Raw genomic sequence first — 19,984 nt, 5'->3', positions numbered from 1 at the left:
GGCTACTCTCTCTCTGTCCAGGAGACTCATGTTGAGGCTACTCTCTCTCTCTGTCCAGGAGACTCATGTTGAGGCTACTCTCTCTCTCTGTCCAGGAGACTCATGTTGAGGCTACTCTCTCTCTCTGTCCAGGAGACTCATATTGAGGCTACTCACTCTCTGTCCAGGAGACTCATATTGAGGCTACTCACTCTGTGTCTAGGAGACTCATATTGAGGCTACTCTCTCTCTGTCCAGGAGACTCATATTGAGGCTACTCTCTCTCTCTGTCCAGGAGACTCATATTGAGGCTACTCTCTCTCTCTGTCCAGGAGACTCATATTGAGGCTACTCTCTCTCTCTGTCCAGGAGACTCATGTTGAGGCTACTCTCTCTCTCTGTCCAGGAGACTCATGTTGAGGCTACTCTCTCTCTCTGTCCAGGAGACTCATATTGAGGCTACTCTCTCTCTCTGTCCAGGAGACTCATGTTGAGGCTACTCTCTCTCTCTGTCCAGGAGACTCATGTTGAGGCTACTCTCTCTCTCTGTCCAGGAGACTCATGTTGAGGCTACTCTCTCTCTCTGTCCAGGAGACTCATGTTGAGGCTACTCTCTCTCTCTGTCCAGGAGACTCATGTTGAGGCTACTCTCTCTCTCTCTGTCCAGGAGACTCATGTTGAGGCTACTCTCTCTCTCTGTCCAGGAGACTCATGTTGAGGCTACTCTCTCTCTCTCTGTCCAGGAGACTCATGTTGAGGCTACTCTCTCTCTCTCTGTCCAGGAGACTCATGTTGAGGCTACTCTCTCTCTCTCTGTCCAGGAGACTCATGTTGAGGCTACTCTCTCTCTCTCTGTCCAGGAGACTCATGTTGAGGCTACTCTCTCTCTCTCTGTCCAGGAGACTCATGTTGAGGCTACTCTCTCTCTCTCTCTGTCCAGGAGACTCGTGTTGAGGCTACTCTCTCTCTCTCTCTGTCCAGGAGACTCGTGTTGAGGCTACTCTCTCTCTCTCTCTCTGTCCAGGAGACTCGTGTTGAGGCTACTCTCTCTCTCTCTCTCTCTGTCCAGGAGACTCATGTTGAGGCTACTCTCTCTCTCTCTCTCTGTCCAGGAGACTCATGTTGAGGCTTCTCTCTCTCTCTCTCTGTCCAGGAGACTCATGTTGAGGCTACTCTCTCTCTCTCTCTGTCCAGGAGACTCATGTTGAGGCTACTCTCTCTCTCTCTCTCTGTCCAGGAGACTCATGTTGAGGCTACTCTCTCTCTCTCTCTGTCCAGGAGACTCATGTTGAGGCTACTCTCTCTCTCTCTCTGTCCAGGAGACTCATGTTGAGGCTACTCTCTCTCTGTCTCTCTGTGTGTGTCCAGGATACTCCTATTGAGTCTGTTTTATCTGGAGAGGAGACTCCTATTTCTCTCTGTCTGTGTTCCAGGTGCTGGCTCTGTTTGAGGAGGGAGAGGAGACCATCACAGCCTTCGTAGAACCCATCGTCATCCTGCTCATCCTCATCGCTAACGCTGTGATTGGAGTCTGGCAGGTGAGACCCTCTCTTAGTGTGTTTGTGTGTGGATGCATGTTCACCTGAAGAGACTCATAATGAGTGTGTATTTGTTCTCAAAATGTGTGAGGTATGATGTCACCGTGTGTGCATTTTCAGACCATTTATATTTGTGTATCCTCTGCTCACCTGTATCGTACAGTATCGCTCCTACCCAGCTGGTATTTGCCTGGAGCAGATAACAGATGAAATGGTGCTAAAATACAAGGTATTATGGTGTGTCACTTAGGGTGAGGAGGTCATTATATAAAGTGTCCTTTATCCTATACGGAAACCATAACCTCTGTTTGGCTTTCGATCATCATGCGTGTCAGCAGGGCTTTATTGATGTACTTTATTGTAGGTCAGGAGAGACTTACCAATCGAAACCATGGAACCCAAGTTTAAGACTACAGCCAATGCCAAGCTCTTGGAAAGCTTTTAAATAGCCCCGTTGGCCATGCATGAGTGCCGAGACGATACCAGTATCGTGATACCCGTTAGTATCGTGGCAATGACGCAAAACACAAGGCAGATTTAACATCTTTAGGAAAACAGCCCTAATGTTCGAAACAAACATCATTATGTTATCATCCAGAGTCACATTTATTTATTTCCCAAGTTATAGCACACTATTTGACATACAGCAGGTAATTAAAGGACCAAAGCTTTTGGTCTGCTTTGTGTTAAAATTTTAGCCATGGAAAGATACTGGTATACATACGTATGACAATGTACATATCTGCTTCTAGAGGCGCCAGTAAAACAAGCCATTTATGACATGAATGCCATTTCTGTAGGCCTTTTAGTCCGTGAATGATGACATGTTGTCTGCAACCTCTGGTCTTTTGGCCCTCCCACCCCACGGGAGGGCAGCTTCTGCTCAGCTGTCCAAGCTCTTCTCTGTCCTAGTACCCCAATGGTAGAACCAGCTTCCCCCTGAATCTAGGACAGCAGAGTCCCTGTCCATCTTCCAAAAGCACTTGAAACCCTACCTCTTCTTAAATAATCACCCTCATCTCAATTGAATAATACTAATAATTCCTCAACCAACACTTCCACTCTACTCCGTAGAGCTCCAAGACAGGATTATGTCGAGTCACAGATCTGGGGAAGGGTGCCAAAGAACACAATGGCCTCCATCATTCTTAAATGGAAGAAGTTTGGAACCACCAAGATTCTTCCTAGAGCTGGATACCCAGCCAAACTGCGCAATCGGGGGAGAAGGGCCTTGGTCAGGGAGGGGACCCGATGGTCACTCTTCAGTAAAAGGCACATGACATCCCGCTTGGAGTTTGCCAAAAGGCACCTAAAAGACCATGAGAAACAAGATTTGCTGGTCTGATGAAACCAAGATTGAACTCTTTGGTCTGAATGCCAAGCGTCACATCTGGAAGACTCCAGGCACCATCCCTACAGTGACGCGTGGTGGCAGCCGGATCTAAGGGAAGACTTGAAAATAGTTGTGCAGCGACGCTCCACGTCCAACCTGACAGAGCTTGAGAGGATCTGCAGAGAAGAATGGGAGGAACTCCCCAAATACTGGTGTGCCAAGCTTGTAGCGTCATATCCAAGAAGAAGATTACAATGCTGTAATCACTGCCAAAGGTGCTTCAACAAAGTACTGAGTAAAGGGTCTGAATACTTACGTAAATGTGATATTTCCGTTTTTTTTTTAAACATGGTTTTGCTTTTCCATGTATTGTGGTATTGTGTGTAGATTGAAAAATAAAATTGAGTCAATTTTAGAATGAGGCTGTAATTTAACAAAATGAGGAAAAAGTGAATGGGTCTGAATACTTTCAGAATGCACTGTACAGTATGTGGTTGTCCCACCTAGCTGTCTTAAGATGAATGCACTAACTGTAAGTGTCTCCTAAATGACAAATCTAAACTTGTCTTTGTTCATTTCAGTCTGTAGATCTGCAGACAGATAGTTCGGTGTTAATTGAAGAACTTTGAAACGAAGCCTAATCAGAATAGGTCCCTGAATAGAGCACTTTGACCCATGAGGGATGGGTAGGTAGAATAAGATGTGTGTTGAGAGGTTTTTAAGGAACAATTTGAGGGAGCGAGCGTGAGTACACTGGGTAAGATCAGTTTGGATATTTAGTTTGTAGACATCGCCTTTCTAGTAGGTGTTCATTTTGGGATTTAATTTCAAGTTGACAGGAATATACAAATGCTGTACCATGGTACAAAATGGGGCTTCAGTAAAGCATCAACATTTTGGCCTTTGTGTTGGTATTGAACCTGCCACTCGCTTTGTCCTTCTCATGCGCTCTCTTTGTGATCCAGGAGAGGAATGCAGAGAACGCCATCGAGGCTCTCAAGGAGTACGAGCCAGAGATAGCCAAAGTGTACCGCATGAACCGCAAGGCAGTCCAGAGGGTCAAGGCCCGGGAAATAGTGCCTGGGGATGTTGTAGAGATTGCCGGTGAGTAGAGGCGGTCCCTGGTGTCACAAGTTGGGGGAAAGGTATTTTCAGTGGCAGTCTTTCTCTGTTCCCCCTCACCATATGCATGCTTGCCCTTACCCCCCCCCACACACACACACACACACACACACACACACACACACACACACACACACGTGTGTGTGTAAGGCCCCATTTCCAGTGCTGGAAACATTGCTCAAAACTAAGTTACATAACAGCCTTTCCTCTGGGCCCACAGGTGCCAGCCAGGACCACAGCTGTGTGTGTGCACGCACGCTAAACTGCAAAGTGGCTGTGGTCGTCCCTGTATTTAGGGCCCTATTTGAATTTCCAAAGAATTTCCCTTGGCATTTCCATGGTCTCAGTTTTACCACCTGGTCACTGCTGCTGGCTGTTTGTCAGCTATACACTCACTCACACTATGCCCTCTGTCTAAAAGTAGTCTTGTTGTCTGGTTCCAGAACATCTGTGTATCTCTCTCTCTCTCTCTCTCTCTTTCTCTTTCTCTTTCTCTTTCTCTTTCTCTTTCTCTTTTTCTCTTTCTCTTTTCTTTCTCTTTCTCTTTCTCTTTCTCTTTCTCTTTCTCTCTCGTGTGTGTGTTTCTTTGTCTAACCCTTGACTTTGCCTTTAATGATCTCTCTCAGAAGCAGCAGCAGAGTGTCTTTGGGAGATGGGATAAAAAGGGGTAGGATGGAGGGATTGAGACTGGAATCACAGTTTTCATTCATAATCACTGCACTGCGCACCTCACAACAGGGGAAAGGGATTGCGTGCTCTGAATGGGTAACGTGCTTGCTTGAATGAAGCCACCGTGTTATTGTCAGGTAGCATGGATTTGAGAATGAAAGGAATTCAACCATTGACCGACTGAGGATTTCAGATGGGAGGCTGTTTCTTTTTCCTTTTTGCGATCTTGTGCATGTTTCTGGTAGAGGAGAGAGAAAGGAGGCGAGGTGGTGTAAATGACATGCCCCAGTGCCATAGGAAACACTCTTTGTTCAGGTGTCTGAGCTTGTGTATGCGTGTTGACTGTCAACCAGGCTGTGACAGGCCCACATTTAGTATTTATTAGGATCCCCATTACACTTCCTGGGATCCTAAATGTACAATAGAAAATCCACAATACCACATTAGTGTGTGTGTGTGTGTGTGTGTGTGTGTGTGTGTGTTTTCACTGCTCGCTTGAGTTACTTGATGTGGAAGAGTTCCATGTAGACATGGCTCTATGTAGTACTGCATGTGTCACATAGTCTGTTCTGGACTTGGGGACTGTGAGGAGACCTCTGGTGACATGTCTTGTAGGGTAATTATGGATGTCAGAGCTGTGTTTAGCTGTTTTGAATTGCCAGTTTAGTGCGTTCAACACATCAATGCCTCTCACAAAGACGAGTAGTGATGCAGTCATTCTCTCCTCTAGGAGAGATTGACATGCATGTTATTGGCCCTCCGTGTACATTTAGAAATGCCAGCTGTGCTGCTCTGTTGGTCAACTGTAATTTGCCTATGTTCTTCTTTGTGGCACTTGACCATATAACTGAGCAGTAGTCCAGGTGTGATAAACCTGTCCTTGTAGAACTCTTTTGTTGATTGTCTGCTCTGATTTCACAGACCTCTCCCCATCTTAGCTACCGTTGCATCAATATGTTTTGACAATGTCAGTTTACAATCACGGGTTATACTAAGCAGTTTAGTCTCCTCAACTTGCTCAATTGCCACATTTATTTAATGATTTATTACAATATTTAGATGAGGTTTAGGTTTTAGCAAATTATTTGTCCCAAATACAATGCTTTTAGTTTTTTATATATTTACTTATTACTTTCCACCTATTTTAGAAAGGACTGCAGCTCTAAGTGCTGCAGTGATTCCACTTGCTATGCAAGCTGACGTGTATAATGTTGAATCATCAACATACCCACAGGCTTTACTCAATACTAATGGTAGGCCAGTAGTGAAACATTTTAAAAGCAAGGGGCCAAGACTGCTACCTTGAGGTATGCCAAACTACCTGGTTTACGTTAGAGGCTTCTATTAAAGAATACCCTCTTTGTTCTAGGCAACTCTCGATCCACGATATGGCAGAGGATGTAAAGCCATAACATGTTTTTTTTTCACCAGCAGACAATGATTGGTAATGTCAAATGCTGCACTGAAGTCTAATGAAACAGCTCCCACAATCTTATCAATTTATTTAATCCAATCATCAGTCATTTGGGTTAGTGCCGTACATTTTAGTGCTCTTCCTTATACGCGTACTGAAAGTAAGTTTTTGTTTACTGTAAAATAGCCTTGTATCTGGTCAAACACAATTTATTTTCCCCCAAATGTTTATTAAGAGTTGGTAGCAGCCTTATTGGTGGGCTGTTTGAACCAGTAAAGGGTGTATAGCTATTCTTGTATAACTGAATTAATTTTGCTTCCCTCCAGGCCTGAGGGCCACAAGTTCCCTTAGGCTTAGATTGAAGAGATGGCAAATAGGAGTGGTGTTATGTGACGAGCTATAAAAATAGGTTGCGCTAGCTGATCAGCTTTTTTTATAGTCAAATATTGGTATGGTCTGTTATTGGAATTAGAACAGTGGTCACCAACATATTCTAAGTCGAGTCATTTTTTGCAGTCAAAAAGCAAGTATATTAAAAAATAAAAAATAATAATTTAACATTTAACCAAATAAAAACAGTTCTGTAAGAAATGAGGTTTGTGCAGTAGGCCTAATACATTATCACACCATATTGGCTATATGCCTGTCCTGCCAATATTGTTCTTCTCAGACCATATTATATTTCAAACTTGAGCTTTGATTACAAAATAGATCAGTCTGTGTAGCATTTGAGGCACAGCTAAGCACAAATTGAAATATTTTGCAAATAATTAGCTTTTTTATTTTACTGGACTAATGTTACCTACATCTGATGGTCATGGTGATTTCAAGATAACTGGGAACGCAGAAAAAAAACAAGGTCAAATCATGGTACCTGCTCTTTCCTTCCTTTCCCCCTGGTGAGAGGGAAAGGTGACAGTCTTTCACCTGATGGCGAAACTCGAGTCGCACCGCATCTGCCTTATGCACAAATACATGTTGTTCCTATGACCAGAGAAAGTGAAATATTCCTTGATATTAAAATAGACACAACGTGCTGCTAATAATAATAAAAACACAGGGCTATCGATACTGGACTGAGTGGCGTAGCATCTCAGTGCTAGTGGCATCACTACAGAGCCGGGTTCGATTCCAGGCTGTATCACCACCGGCCGTGATTGGGAGTCCCATAGGGCGGTGCACAATTGGCTACTCATTCCTTGCAGCTGCAGCGCAAGCAGAAGTAGGGAGAAGTGCATTTTATGTTTTGTAATCGTGTTGAATAAACAAACAGCCTCTCTTTGCTGTGTTATTTGACAGTCTCTCTCTTGTCATGATTTTCAAAGTTATGAAATCTTACTTAGGCTAGTATCAAACTTGGCTATGGCCGGAGTCATGGAATTTCTGTAGGCGCGATGATTTGAGCTATCCGATTGGCCAGCGCAGCAGGCGAGCTCCATTTTAGCCACTGGTCTCCTGGTCCACCAAGTAGGTGGCATTTAGTCTTTTGCAGACTAATTTAAATGGTTCAAAATGTGAACACTTTGCTTACCTGGTGTGCAGGGCTTCTGAATCAAGTGCACCTACCACCAACAGCACAAACAAAAGCCTTTCAGCCTTTTATGGTTGGCTTTTCTACAGAAATGTTTGGTGGTTGACTACACATGCCTTGACCGGTTGGCGACCACTGCACTAGAACATGTTTTCTGACCAACCAAATTAGTTTGAATGTCAATCAAAGTGTAAGCACTCTTTTAAAGCCTCAGGTGATACGAAAATCCAACTTTCAGAACGAGTCCTTGGCTAGCTAAAAGTCAACTGACAAGCTAGCTAACTGGCTGTTTAGCTTGCTAGGACCCCCACAAACTTGTTTTTAGACATATTAATCAGCTAGCTAGCAAGCTTCGAGTTATGCCAAATAACAGAAATTATGTATGTTACAGTAGCACTGCATTGGGATGTGCAGAATGCTAACATCCCTGCCCTGAAAACAGACATTTCAGGGGTGATTTTCTCTGAACAGCTGATCTCTGTTATAACTAGCTCTAGGAAATTAGCTTTAACAATTTTGAGAATTGATATACAAGTTGTACATTGTTTTGAAGCTTTGAATATCTTTTAAAAAAAATGTATATAGCTCAGAATGTATGTTGGGGTCAATGGTCCGTAACCATCCTTTGTAATTGTCCATCCAAGTTGTCTGTACCAGGTGGTTTGCCATTATTGATAGACAACCAATCAGTCTCTTCCACACTCACGTTATAGAATACTAAATTACAATGCTTGTCTTCATAACTTGGTCAGTTATGAATGGATATGAAGGTTCACAGTTTGTTGTTCCACCACCGGCAGAGTACAAACACACACACACGGAACATAATTGGGATATTTCCAGGCTCTGAGATCTAGCTACTCCGTTCCTGTTTATTATCTCCATGGCAATCTGGCATCTTTAAGCTGGAGTGGAGAAGGAACTATTTTCTGTTGAAATGGGGTGTGACCCCAATCTGTCCCTGGCACCAGGGTCTCCTCTGTGGATGGCTAGTCAGAGTATCACTCCTCTCTCTCTCTCAGCAGCTCTATATACAGTAGATGAATGATGACGTTCAGTTAGACTTGCCCATGATGACGTTCAGTTAGACTTGCTGTGAGAGGACATAAGTTAAAGCTAATTTCCTACCATACAGGATAGAGAGGCTTTCAGCTTCATATAGTGTTCTGCATGTATTGCCTGAGCAGATGAAGATCAGATGCATATCTACCCATCCCTTTTCTCTGGTTATTAAGTGCTATTAGACATGAGTAAGCACTCAGGGTTATGTATTTTGTCTCTCAAAAAGTGTCAGTATCTTGAGAAGCGACTATGATCCTGGCTAAAAACATGTTCAGAATTTGAGAGAAAAAATGACTTGCAGTTCCATTTGTCTTGATGTGCATGTTGTTCATCTGTCTTTCCTTTCTCGGATGTTGGATTAGCAAGTGTCCGTTAGTGGTGGCTCCAAGGCGAAGGGTAGAACAAGCGATCTGGAGGGATCAGAAAAAGGACATTCTCAACCACAGTGCATTTGAGGAGAGGGGGAAAAAAATCAATATATTTACACTAGTTTCCACCCTGCTTGCCTGGCTGGTTTCACATTATCTGAAGTGCCACGGTTATGATTGTGGAACTTTCCCAGCTTTTCTTTCCCAGCTTTTTTTAAATTACAGATGGAAATAGTCTGTATACTCGACAGGCAGGGACGTAGGAACTTTTTCAAGATACTTAAATCAAATAAGACCATCAGATCAACCAGGGTTTGGTCTGATCGATACTTAGTTACAGGAGTAAAAGTGAAGTTAAAGCTAGAACCCTTAGTTGCTACATCCATTTTTGAACTTATAAATTGAATGATATATCCATTGATTCTTGAAGAATATAACTTATAAATGCCTCATGAGCCTAGTTCAACTGTCACACTCCACGAGCCCAAAATATCTTTGTTTTTCTCCAATGTTTGTAAACGATGCAAATGTAAGCAAACACTGTATAGCCTCAACATGGTTAAAAGTCATTTTGATTTCATGATGGTCAGTCATTGCATCCATAGCTCTTTCTATGCATTTGAGAGTGCTTACATTTCTCCAGGCCCATCCCTCTGCTTTTTAGCAAAATGGAGGTGGGGTTCTCTGCTTTATTGTTTCAACTGCGTATTCTGACTTTAAAGGGATAGTTCACCCAAATAACACAATTACATATTGGTACGCCAGGTAAACAAAACCAAAGCATGGATTGCTGTCATACCTTCTCCATAGACTGCTTACAGGGTAAGAACCAATATATTGTTTTGTAATTTGGGTGAACTATCCCTTTTAGCCCACTTTACTAGATGAATCGCAAGGTTCCATCCAGACCCATTTGATTTTGATGCCTGGTATTGGGCCTCATACAGTAATGGCGTAGGCTACATTATGGTATAGTATGTATTCTTCGTCTGAAATAGAATATGTTCTAATGCTCCTAGTATTAGCATTTAGATTGCGTCTGGGCAAATCTTAATAGAGAGAGGGAGAAAGATGGATAGAGATGAGTGGGAACGAGAGAGAGGGAGGGAGAGTGTCTGTGGGAGGCGAATGGAGAAGAGCGAGGGGTGAGTTGGAGGCGATAGGACTACATACAGTAAGTGAGGAGGATGCTGGGAGTGGGAGTTTCAAAAGCCTCTTGCTGCTGCCCTCTGCCTTGCCTGCCTCCTGTGGAGCTACTGTCCCCAGCTCCCACACACACACCTCCCTCTCTCAATCTATCTTTTTCTTTATCTTTCCATCTCTCTTTCTGGTTGTTGAGGAAGAGTGAAATGGAGTGTTGATACAATGTAAGAGATTGGGAACTTGTCATAATGTATGAAGATGAGAACTCCCAAGCACAAAACACATGGAAATGGCATGATTATAGGGGAATCTGATTAATTATAAAAACACAGGATGTTTTCTGAAATCATCAAACTAGAGGTTTGCCATAGTCCTACTCATTATGCACACATGTATGTGATTTATGAGGTACTGAAATGTTCTTAATCAATACTTTGGGTTTGGTCAGTGCTTCACTTCCTGATGGAGGTAGATGGGAGGCCAAATATTGTTCCCACACCATGTAGGTCATGGAACATCACTAATAACAGTCAGGTTGCCTTGCCAAATAATGATCATCCTGCACTACCAGACAAGGGAAAAGACAAGATGGAGCCTTTTCCAAAGGAATCACCTTGAAAAGCGTACTTGGTGCATTCTGTTATTGGCATTGTTTTAGTGTTTTACTGAACAGCAATTAATTAGGCTGTCTGATGACAGGATTTGCTTTCTGGAGAACATATTGTACAAAAGGCTGTGTTGAGATGTGTTTACCTCTGCAAACTAGGTAACTTCAAACCATTACAGAATGGCATATTGATTGTGTGCTCCACATCCGTTGCAACAGCGCTAGTTATGAAGATTTCGGGCTCCTTCTGACTTGTTGTAAACCTCTTACTTTGAAGATATAGTTGTATTATAGAAGAAGATTGGGCCATATTTACGAAGATAAGCAATCATTTCAATGTAAACAGTTTATCAAACTCCATGTGTGTCAGCCAATTGAAATCGTTGATTTACGTGACAACACTAAATTGTAGCTAACTTCACTACGTGATTATACTAACTTCACTACGTGATTATACTAACTTCACTACGTGATTATACTAACTTCACTACGTGATTATACTAACTTCACTACGTGATTATACTAACTTCACTACGTGATTATACTAACTTCACTACGTGATTATACTAACTTCACTACGTGATTATATCCTGGAACAAATTCTTCATCAGCCTATCAAAGGTCTTTGACTATATCCACCAACCAATGGCATTTTTCTTCAAATAGGTCAACTGGCCACTAGTGGGATATTTTAAACCTTCAATGTTATCTTTTTGTTTCGTTGGTCTGTAACAGAATGTTGTGTGCCAATATTGCATTGACGTGTCCTTGCCTAGGCTACTACTAAACAAAAATGTGATAATGTTGTCTTATCTATTTCACACATCCATGTGCTTAAAAAAAGAGAAAGAGAAATGTAGTCCTTTACAACAACAAAGAGCCTTGTGGATTCATCAAATAGCAGGCATGTAACATTATCACCATCACTTCTAGGTGGAACACTGCTAAAGTGGTTTACTTGATATCGATAGTGCACTTTTATCATGGGTTCGAGCCCCGCAACATCAAGCTTTTTCTTTTGTTGGGGAAAACTTTTCACTGCAGGTCCTTTGCTCGAATTCAAAACGCATGTGACGAAGTGGATGATTTCTAATAATGTCATTAAGCCTGTTAAAAAACGTGGCTGGCTACATGTAAGTGTAGCCTACTAATGATAGTCTACACTGGCTCCTTGCCAGAGGAGGGCGTAATCACTCTGTGGGTAGGCTCCACCTCACCGGCTTGGAAGCCGAGCCTTTATGGAATACGATCAAGGAGGTTAATAGGGTTCATCATGACTCGAGGTGTACCATACAAAGTCCCATATGCATTAATAGGTTATTATAGCACAATGAGGAAACGATGTGAATGAATGTAGGCAATAGCTATGTTGATTTGGCGTTCCTATAGTAGCTTACAGAAAAGGCTAATTAGATTACTTTGTCAAATATAACTAATTCACCATCTGATACTGATACAGCTAAGTGTCTTCCGCAATTTAAGACTATATATGAGTCGTCTGAACTCGCGATACGGTATAATCAATGAGGGGCTATGCCTTCTGTGTTCCACGACACGCTAGTGGAGTGGAACTGACCTTCCACGGAGTTGCATTATTACCATAGCTATAATTGAACACATTTGCCGTTTAGAAATGTGTTGCATTGCAGGTAGAGAGAGATGTGTTCAACATCAAACTGAAGTAGCTAACAAGTTTACTAGCTAGCTACAGTAGTTGCCTTGGTAACCAACCAGACTTGCTAATTTAGCTAACCAAGCCATCAGTTCTAACTTGCTATTATAAAAATCAAACTCAACAAAGCGAATAACGTTTTCAATTCTACCTTTGCTTTCAACAGCAGCTCAAACATAGAACATGTAAGAATGAACTATTCCCTGCGTTTTAGGGAAATGGCGAATGCCCTTCAAGCCAATCAAACTAATATTCAACATTGCCATAAAATAACTGCAATACTGCCGACTGTAGGAGGATGGTGCGAGTACACCCAATTTGTAATTCTCATTTTAGGTGTACACGTCCATGTAATATAGCCTACTCAATATAATTATTAGGCAATAGCAGTGTGTTTGGGTGCAAGGCTGAAAGATGTAGCTCCTTGTTAGTGGTTTGTTGTGGACTTCTCTTTTCAACACTAACACAGTACTAGTAAATCAAAATTATTGGGGGGATCAGTCAAATATACAGTGCCTTGCGAAAGTATTCGGGCCCCTTGAACTTTGTGACCTTTTGCCACATTTCAGGCTTCAAACATAAAGATAATAAACTGTATTTTTTTGTGAAGAATCAACAAGTGGGACACAATCATGAAGTGGAATGACATTTATTGGATATTTCAAACTTTTTTAACAAATCAAAAACTGAAATATTGGGCGTGCAAAATTATTCAGCCCCCTTAAGTTAATATTTTGTAGCGCCACCTTTTGCTGCGATTACAGCTGTAAGTTGCTTGGGGTATGTCTATCAGTTTTGCACATCGAGAGACTGACATTTTTTCCCATTCCTCCTTGCAAAACAGCTCGAGCTCAGTGAGGTTGGATGGAGAGCATTTGTGAACAGCAGTTTTCAGTTCTTTCCACAGATTCTCGATTGGATTCAGGTCTGGACTTTGACTTGGCCATTCTATCACCTGGATATGTTTATTTTTGAACCATTCCATTGTAGATTTTGCTTTATGTTTTGGATCACTGTCTTGTTGGAAGACAAATCTCCGTCCCAGTCTCAGGTCTTTTGCAGACTCCATCAGGTTTTCTTCCAGAATGGTCCTGTATTTGGCTCCATCCATCTTCCCATCAATTTTAACCATCGTCCCTGCTGAAGAAAAGCAGGCCCAAACCATGATGCTGCCACCACCATGTTTGACAGTGGGGATGGTGTGTTCAGGGTGATGAGCTGTGTTGCTTTTACGCCAAACATAACGTTTTGCATTGTTGCTAAAAAGTTCAATTTTGGTTTCATCTGACCAGAGCACCTTCTTCCACATGTTTGGTGTGTCTCCCAGGTGGCTTGTGGCAAACTTTAAACGACACTTTTTATGGATATCTTCAAGAAATGGCTTTCTTCTTGCCACTCTTTCATAAAGGCCAGATTTGTGCAATATACGACTGATTGTTGTCCTATGGACAGAGTGTTCCACCTCAGCTGTAGATCACTCTCCAGAGTGATCATGGGCCTCTTGGCTGCATCTCTGATCAGTCTTCTCCTTGTATGAGCTGAAATTTTAGAGGGACGGCCAGGTCTTGGTAGATTTGCAGTGGTCTGATACTCCTTCCATTTCAATATTATCGCTTGCACAGTGCTCCTTGGGATGTTTAAAGCTTGGGAAATCTTTTTGTATCCAAATCCGGCTTTAAACTTCTTCACAACAGTATCTCGGACCTGCCTGGTGTGTTCCTTGTTCTTCATGATGCTCTCTGCGCTTTTAACGGACCTCTGAGACTATCACAGTGCAGGTGCATTTATACGGAGACTTGATTACACACAGGTGGATTGTATTTATCATCATTAGTCATTTAGGTCAACAATGGATCATTCAGAGATCCTCACTGAACTTCTGGAGAGAGTTTGCTGCACTGAAAGTAAAGGGGCTGAATAATTTTGCACGCCCAATTTTTCAGTTTTTGATTTGTTAAAAATGTTTGAAATATCCAATAAATGTCGTTCCACTTCATGATTGTGTCCCACTTGTTGTTGATTCTTCACAAAAAAAAGTACAGTTTTATATCTTTGTTTGAAGCCTGAAATGTGGCAAAAGGTCGCAAAGTTCAAGGGGCCCGAATACTTTCGCAAGGCAGAATGTGCTGAAGTATGTCAAGGATGCTTCCATGAACATGTGTTGGAACTACGTTGACTATTTTAATTGGCTGATGCAGAACTTTTTGAACGATATAATCACTGCCACCTGGTGAGGTTAGCATAGGGCTAACGTTGTGCCATTTTATCTGGTTGGCCTAGCTACAATTTTAACGTTCTGTCGTCGTGCAAGTAAATTGACCATTTTAATTGGCTGAAACTCTGAGCCTGAGAAACTTTTACAATTAAATGGTTGCTTTTGTTCGCAAGTATGCCCCCAATATCTCTGTATTATTATTTTACTCCATTTCTGGAGCTTAGTTAAAGCAGTTCCAGCATAACTGTCCTGGTGTAACCCAGAAAACGCCCCAACATTGTTTGTGAAGCTGTGACAAGTGTGCAGTGGAAGCAATGTGCATGGCTCAAAAGACATTAGGTGCCACAGGCCCATGACACCTAAACACCCTGTCCTGAAATATGACTTTCATAAACGACAGCCAAAGAGGAGAAAACAGATTAAAGACATTACATGCATTAATCCAAGCTGCTTGTATCTGGCTTTATCGCGTTGTGATATGGGAACTAAAATATTTCTCTGATGCCGAGTGTGAGTGTGGAATCAATTTGTTGGGATTGCGTTGTGACTCGATCTGTGTTGGTGCCTGCTGTTCGTTGACTTGTGAGGCTAAGCCGGGGCTCATTTTTTTGCTTGTGGCTTTGTGTGAATGCTGCGATGCTGCAAGGTTGAAAATGAGTGGTCACCTGGGGACAGCTAGGCCACTGTCTTCTCGTTTCCTTTGTCATTACATCTCCTGGCCCGCCAGACTCACACTTTCCCAGGTCACTACAGAGAGCAAAGATATAGTCATTTAAAATCAAACACACCTTTTTGCTTTTTGTCTCTCTTCCTCCCCTTCGCTTCTGATTTCTCCCTCTGTAGAATGTTAACCTAATGCTTTCATTCAATGACTTTGTTTCTGTCTTCTAAACCCAGCCTGTATTGTTGTGTTGTCTAGTTGGTGACAAGGTCCCTGCTGACATCAGGATCACCTCCATCAAGTCTACCACCCTTAGAGTGGACCAGTCTATTCTCACAGGTAGGCTACATTCTGGCTGGCTGACTGACTGTCAGCATTTTGTTGCTTGTCCTGTTTTTGTGTGGACCCCAGGAATAATGGCTGCTGCTTTGGCAAAAGCTAATGGGGAACCATATTAACCAAACAAACTGAATGACTGACTTGCTGCATCTTGTGAGATTCCAAAGCATGCTACAAATGTGATGGGCCGAGTAGAATAGACTTAACAGTCGACAACATTGTCAAACAAATACAGAATAAGATTAAACCTCTGGCCTAGGTGTTCCTCTTACGATTAAATACAATGTTCTAAAACCTGTGTAACATTTGACTGTTAATGGCTTGTAGGATCTTGTGTAACAGTGTGTATTAATCTGTCTCTGCAGGCGAGTCTGTGTCTGTTATCAAACACACTGACCCCGTCCCTGACCCCAGAGCTGTCAATCAAGACAAGAAGAATATGCTGTTTTCCGTAAGAGAAACACTTCCTGTTTGGAGCCAACTCTACTTCCTCTCTTTTTCACACACACACACACACACACACACACACACACACACACACACACACACAGGCACACTATCTCTCTCTCTCTCTCTGCTGCATTCATCAGCCATATCAGAAATTCTCCCTTTTGAATCAGCTGTGTGTGTGTGGTGTTGCAGCTCTGTTCTCTATGCATCATTTCTTTTAGATGTGTTCAGCAGATCATCTGCGTACCTGAAGGAGTTAGTTGCAAGTAGTGGTCCAATATAGATGCAGTATGCATGGTTTGATATCAGTGTGTACTCTATCACCATATTAACTCTGTGCTAACCTCCTCTTCCTGCTCAGGGCACTAACATTGCTGCGGGGCGAGCCATCGGCATCGTGGTCTCCACCGGCGTGTCCACGGAGATCGGTAAAATCCGGAACCAGATGGCTGCCACGGAGCAGGAGAAGACTCCTCTGCAGCAGAAACTGGATGAGTTTGGAGAGCAGCTCTCCAAGGTGGGTTTTACTATGGTTGTTGTATTAGTTTATTTATTATATAGATATTATCATATCTATACGTCTTCTGTCTGTGTTTGCTGTGATGTGTATGAGCCATGTGACTTGAAATCCCAAGACAAATGTACATCTTCACCAAAATGCAGACAATATTTTGAACTTGAAGGTAATCTCCCTGATCTGCGTGGCCGTCTGGGTCATTAACATCGGGCATTTTGGGGACCCGGTTCATGGGGGTTCCTGGATGCGGGGGGCAATCTACTACTTTAAGATCGCTGTGGCCCTGGCTGTGGCCGCCATCCCTGAGGGTATGTGAGAACAGCTTATTTCCTTCCATCTGCCTCTCTCTCTCGACCTCCCCCCCTTCACTTTTTTCCCTCTCACTTTCCAAATACCATGTAAAAAATGAATTATCCTATGCTGTCCATTAGTGATGCTTGAGTTGAATAAGGAGAACGATACAAATGTATAATTCTTGTACAATTTATAGGCTACATTTAAGATTATTCTTTCATTATTTTTAGGTTATGTCAATAGTGCGTAAGCCTAAGCTTTAAAATCAAATCAAATTTTATTTGTCACATACACATGGTTAGCAGATGTTAATGCGAGTGTAGCGAAATGCTTGTGCTTCTAGTTCCGACAATGCAGTAATAACCAACGAGTAATCTAGCTAACAATTCCAAAACTACTACCTTATACACATAAGTGTAAAGGGATAAAGAATATGTACATAAAGAAATATGAATGAGTGATGGTACAGAGTGGCATAGGCAAGATGCAGTAGATGATATAGAGTACAGTATATACATATGAGATGAGTATGTAAACAAAGTGGCATAGTTTAAAGTGGCTAGTGATACATGTATTACATAAAGATGCAGTAGATGATGTATAGTATATACGTATACATATGAGATAAATAATGTAGGGTATGTAAACATTATATTAAGTAGCATTGTTTAAAGTGGCTAGTGATATATTTTACATCAATCCCATCAATTCCCATTATTAAAGTGGCTGGAGTTGAGTCAGTGTGTTCGCAGCAGCCACTCAATGTTAGTGGTGGCTGTTTAACAGTCTGATGGCTTTGAGAAAGAAGCTGTTTTTCAGTCTCTCGGTCCCAGCTTTGATGCACATGTACTGACCTCGCCTTCTGGACGATAGCGGGGTGAACAGGCAGTGGCTCGGGTGGTTGTTGTCCTTGATGATCTTTATGGCCTTCCTGTGACATCGGGTGGTGTAGGTGTCCTGGAGGGCAGGTAGTTTGCCCCCGGTGATGCGTTGTGCAGACCTCACTAGCCTCTGGAGAGCCTTACGGTTGTGGGCGGAGCAGTTGCCGTACCAGGCGGTGATACAGCCCGACAGGATGCTCTCAATTGTGCATCTGTAGAAGTTTGTGAGTGCTTTTGGTGACAAGCCAAATTTCTTCAGCCTCCTGAGGTTGAAGAGGCGCTGCTGCGCCTTCTTCACGATGCTGTCTGTGTGGGTGGACCAATTCAGTTTGTCCGTGATGTGTACGCCGATGAACTTAACTAACTTAGGGCCCAACTTAACATGCTCCAAATTTCCTACACACCAATCACCAAAAGCTTTTTTGGTAACAGGCAGAAAAAGTTATGCTACACTATACAGTGCCATCAAAGTATTCAAACCCTGTTTTCCACATTTTGTTACATTACAGCCTTATTTGAAAATGGATGAAATGAAAACAATTCCCCAGCAATCTACACACAATACCCCAAATTAACAAATTTAAGATATTTTTTTTACTCGGGCCTTACTGAAGAGCTCAGCTCAAAATAGGCAAAGAGAAACGACATTACTTTAAGACATGAAGGTCAGTCAATGCGGAAAATTAAGAACGTTGGAAGTTAATTCAAATGCAGTCGCAAAAAACCATCAAGCTCTACTAGCTCTCATGAGGACCGCCACATGAAAGGAGGACACAGTTACCTCTGCTGCAGAGGATAAGCTCATTAATTACCAGGCTCAGAAATTGCAGCCCAAATAAATGCTTCACAGAGGTCAAGTAATGGACACATCTCAACATCGACTGTTCAAAGGAGACTGCGTGAATCAGGCCTTCAATTGAATTGCTGGAAAGAAACCACTACTAAAGGGCACCAATAAGAAGAGACTTGCTTGGGCAGAGAAACATGAGCAGTGGACATTAGACCGGTGGAAATCTGTCCTTTTGGTCTGATGAGTCCAGATTTGAGATTACTGGTTCCACCTGCCGTATCTTTGTGAGACGCAGAGTAGGTGAACGGATGATCTCCTCATGTGTGGTTCCCACCGTGTAGCATGGAGAAGGTGTCTGGGTGCTTTGCTGCTGACACTGATTTAGAATTCAAGGCACACTTAACCAGCACTGCTACCACAGCATTCTGCAGCGATACATCATCCCATCTGGTTTGGGCTTAGTGGGACTATAATGTTGATTTTCAACAGGACAATTACCCAACACAACTCCAGACTGTCTAGGGGCTATTTGTTCAAGGAGTGGTGGAGTGCTGCATAAGATGACCTAGCCTCCACGATCAGCCGAACTCAACCCAATTAAGATGGTTTGGGATGAGTCTGACTGCAGAGTGAAGGAAAAGCAGCAAACAAGTGCTCAGCATATGTGGGAACTCCTTCAAGACTGTTGGAAAATAATTCCAGGTGAAGCTGGTTGAGAGAATGGCAAGTGTGAAGAAAGTCAATGGGTGGCTACTTTGAAGAATTGCAAATCTCATATTTATTTAACACTTTTTGGTTACTATGTGATTCCATATGTTATTTCATAGTTTTGATGTCTTCGCTATTATTATACAATGTAGAAAATTGTAAAAATAAAAACCCTGGAATGAGTAGTTGTGCCCAAACTTTTGACTGGTACTTTAAGACCCTTTGCTATGAGACTTGAAATTGACCACAGGTGCATCCTGTTTCCTTTGATCATCCTTGATGTTTCCACACCTTTATTGGAGTCCACATGTGGTCCTGTCTATATAAGGTCCTACAGTTGACAGTGCATGTCAGAGCAAAAACCAATCCATGAGGTCGAAGGAATTGTCCGTAGTGCTCAGAGACAGGGTTGTGTTGAGGCACAGATCTGGGGAACGGTACCAAAACATTTCTGCAGCATTGAAGTTCCCCAAGAACACGGTGACCTTCATCATTCTTATATGGAAGAAGTTTGAAACCACCAAGACTCTTTCTAGAGCTGGCCACCTGGCAAAACTGAGCAATCGGTGGAGAAGGGCGTTGGTCAGGGAGGTGACCAAGAACCCGATGGTCATTCTGACAGAGCTCGAGAGTTCCTATGGACAACCACCTCTGCAGCACTCCACCAATCAGTCCTTTATGGTAGAGTGGC

The 19,984-nt window shown here is 42.6% G+C and overlaps 1 protein-coding gene across 2 annotated transcripts in view; it reads left to right on the top strand.

Moving 5' to 3' along the window:
- Positions 1–19,984, top strand: part of LOC118391017 (sarcoplasmic/endoplasmic reticulum calcium ATPase 1-like) — an 86,166-nt gene that overhangs the window by 24,145 nt on the left and 42,037 nt on the right. For both annotated transcript variants that reach the window (XM_035781924.2, XM_035781923.2), the window contains exons 4-9: positions 1,413–1,517; positions 3,816–3,954; positions 15,573–15,653; positions 16,019–16,104; positions 16,465–16,620; positions 16,787–16,928. In XM_035781924.2, coding sequence (XP_035637817.1) covers positions 1,413–1,517; positions 3,816–3,954; positions 15,573–15,653; positions 16,019–16,104; positions 16,465–16,620; positions 16,787–16,928 — 709 coding nt within the window. The remainder of the gene's footprint in view (positions 1–1,412; positions 1,518–3,815; positions 3,955–15,572; positions 15,654–16,018; positions 16,105–16,464; positions 16,621–16,786; positions 16,929–19,984) is intronic.

The sequence above is a fragment of the Oncorhynchus keta genome, chromosome 12, assembly GCF_023373465.1.
Source record: "Oncorhynchus keta strain PuntledgeMale-10-30-2019 chromosome 12, Oket_V2, whole genome shotgun sequence".
NCBI classification, from domain to species: Eukaryota; Metazoa; Chordata; class Actinopteri; order Salmoniformes; family Salmonidae; genus Oncorhynchus; species Oncorhynchus keta.
Note: the sequence above shows the minus strand (reverse complement) of the source record. Positions and strands in the feature narration are given on the sequence as shown.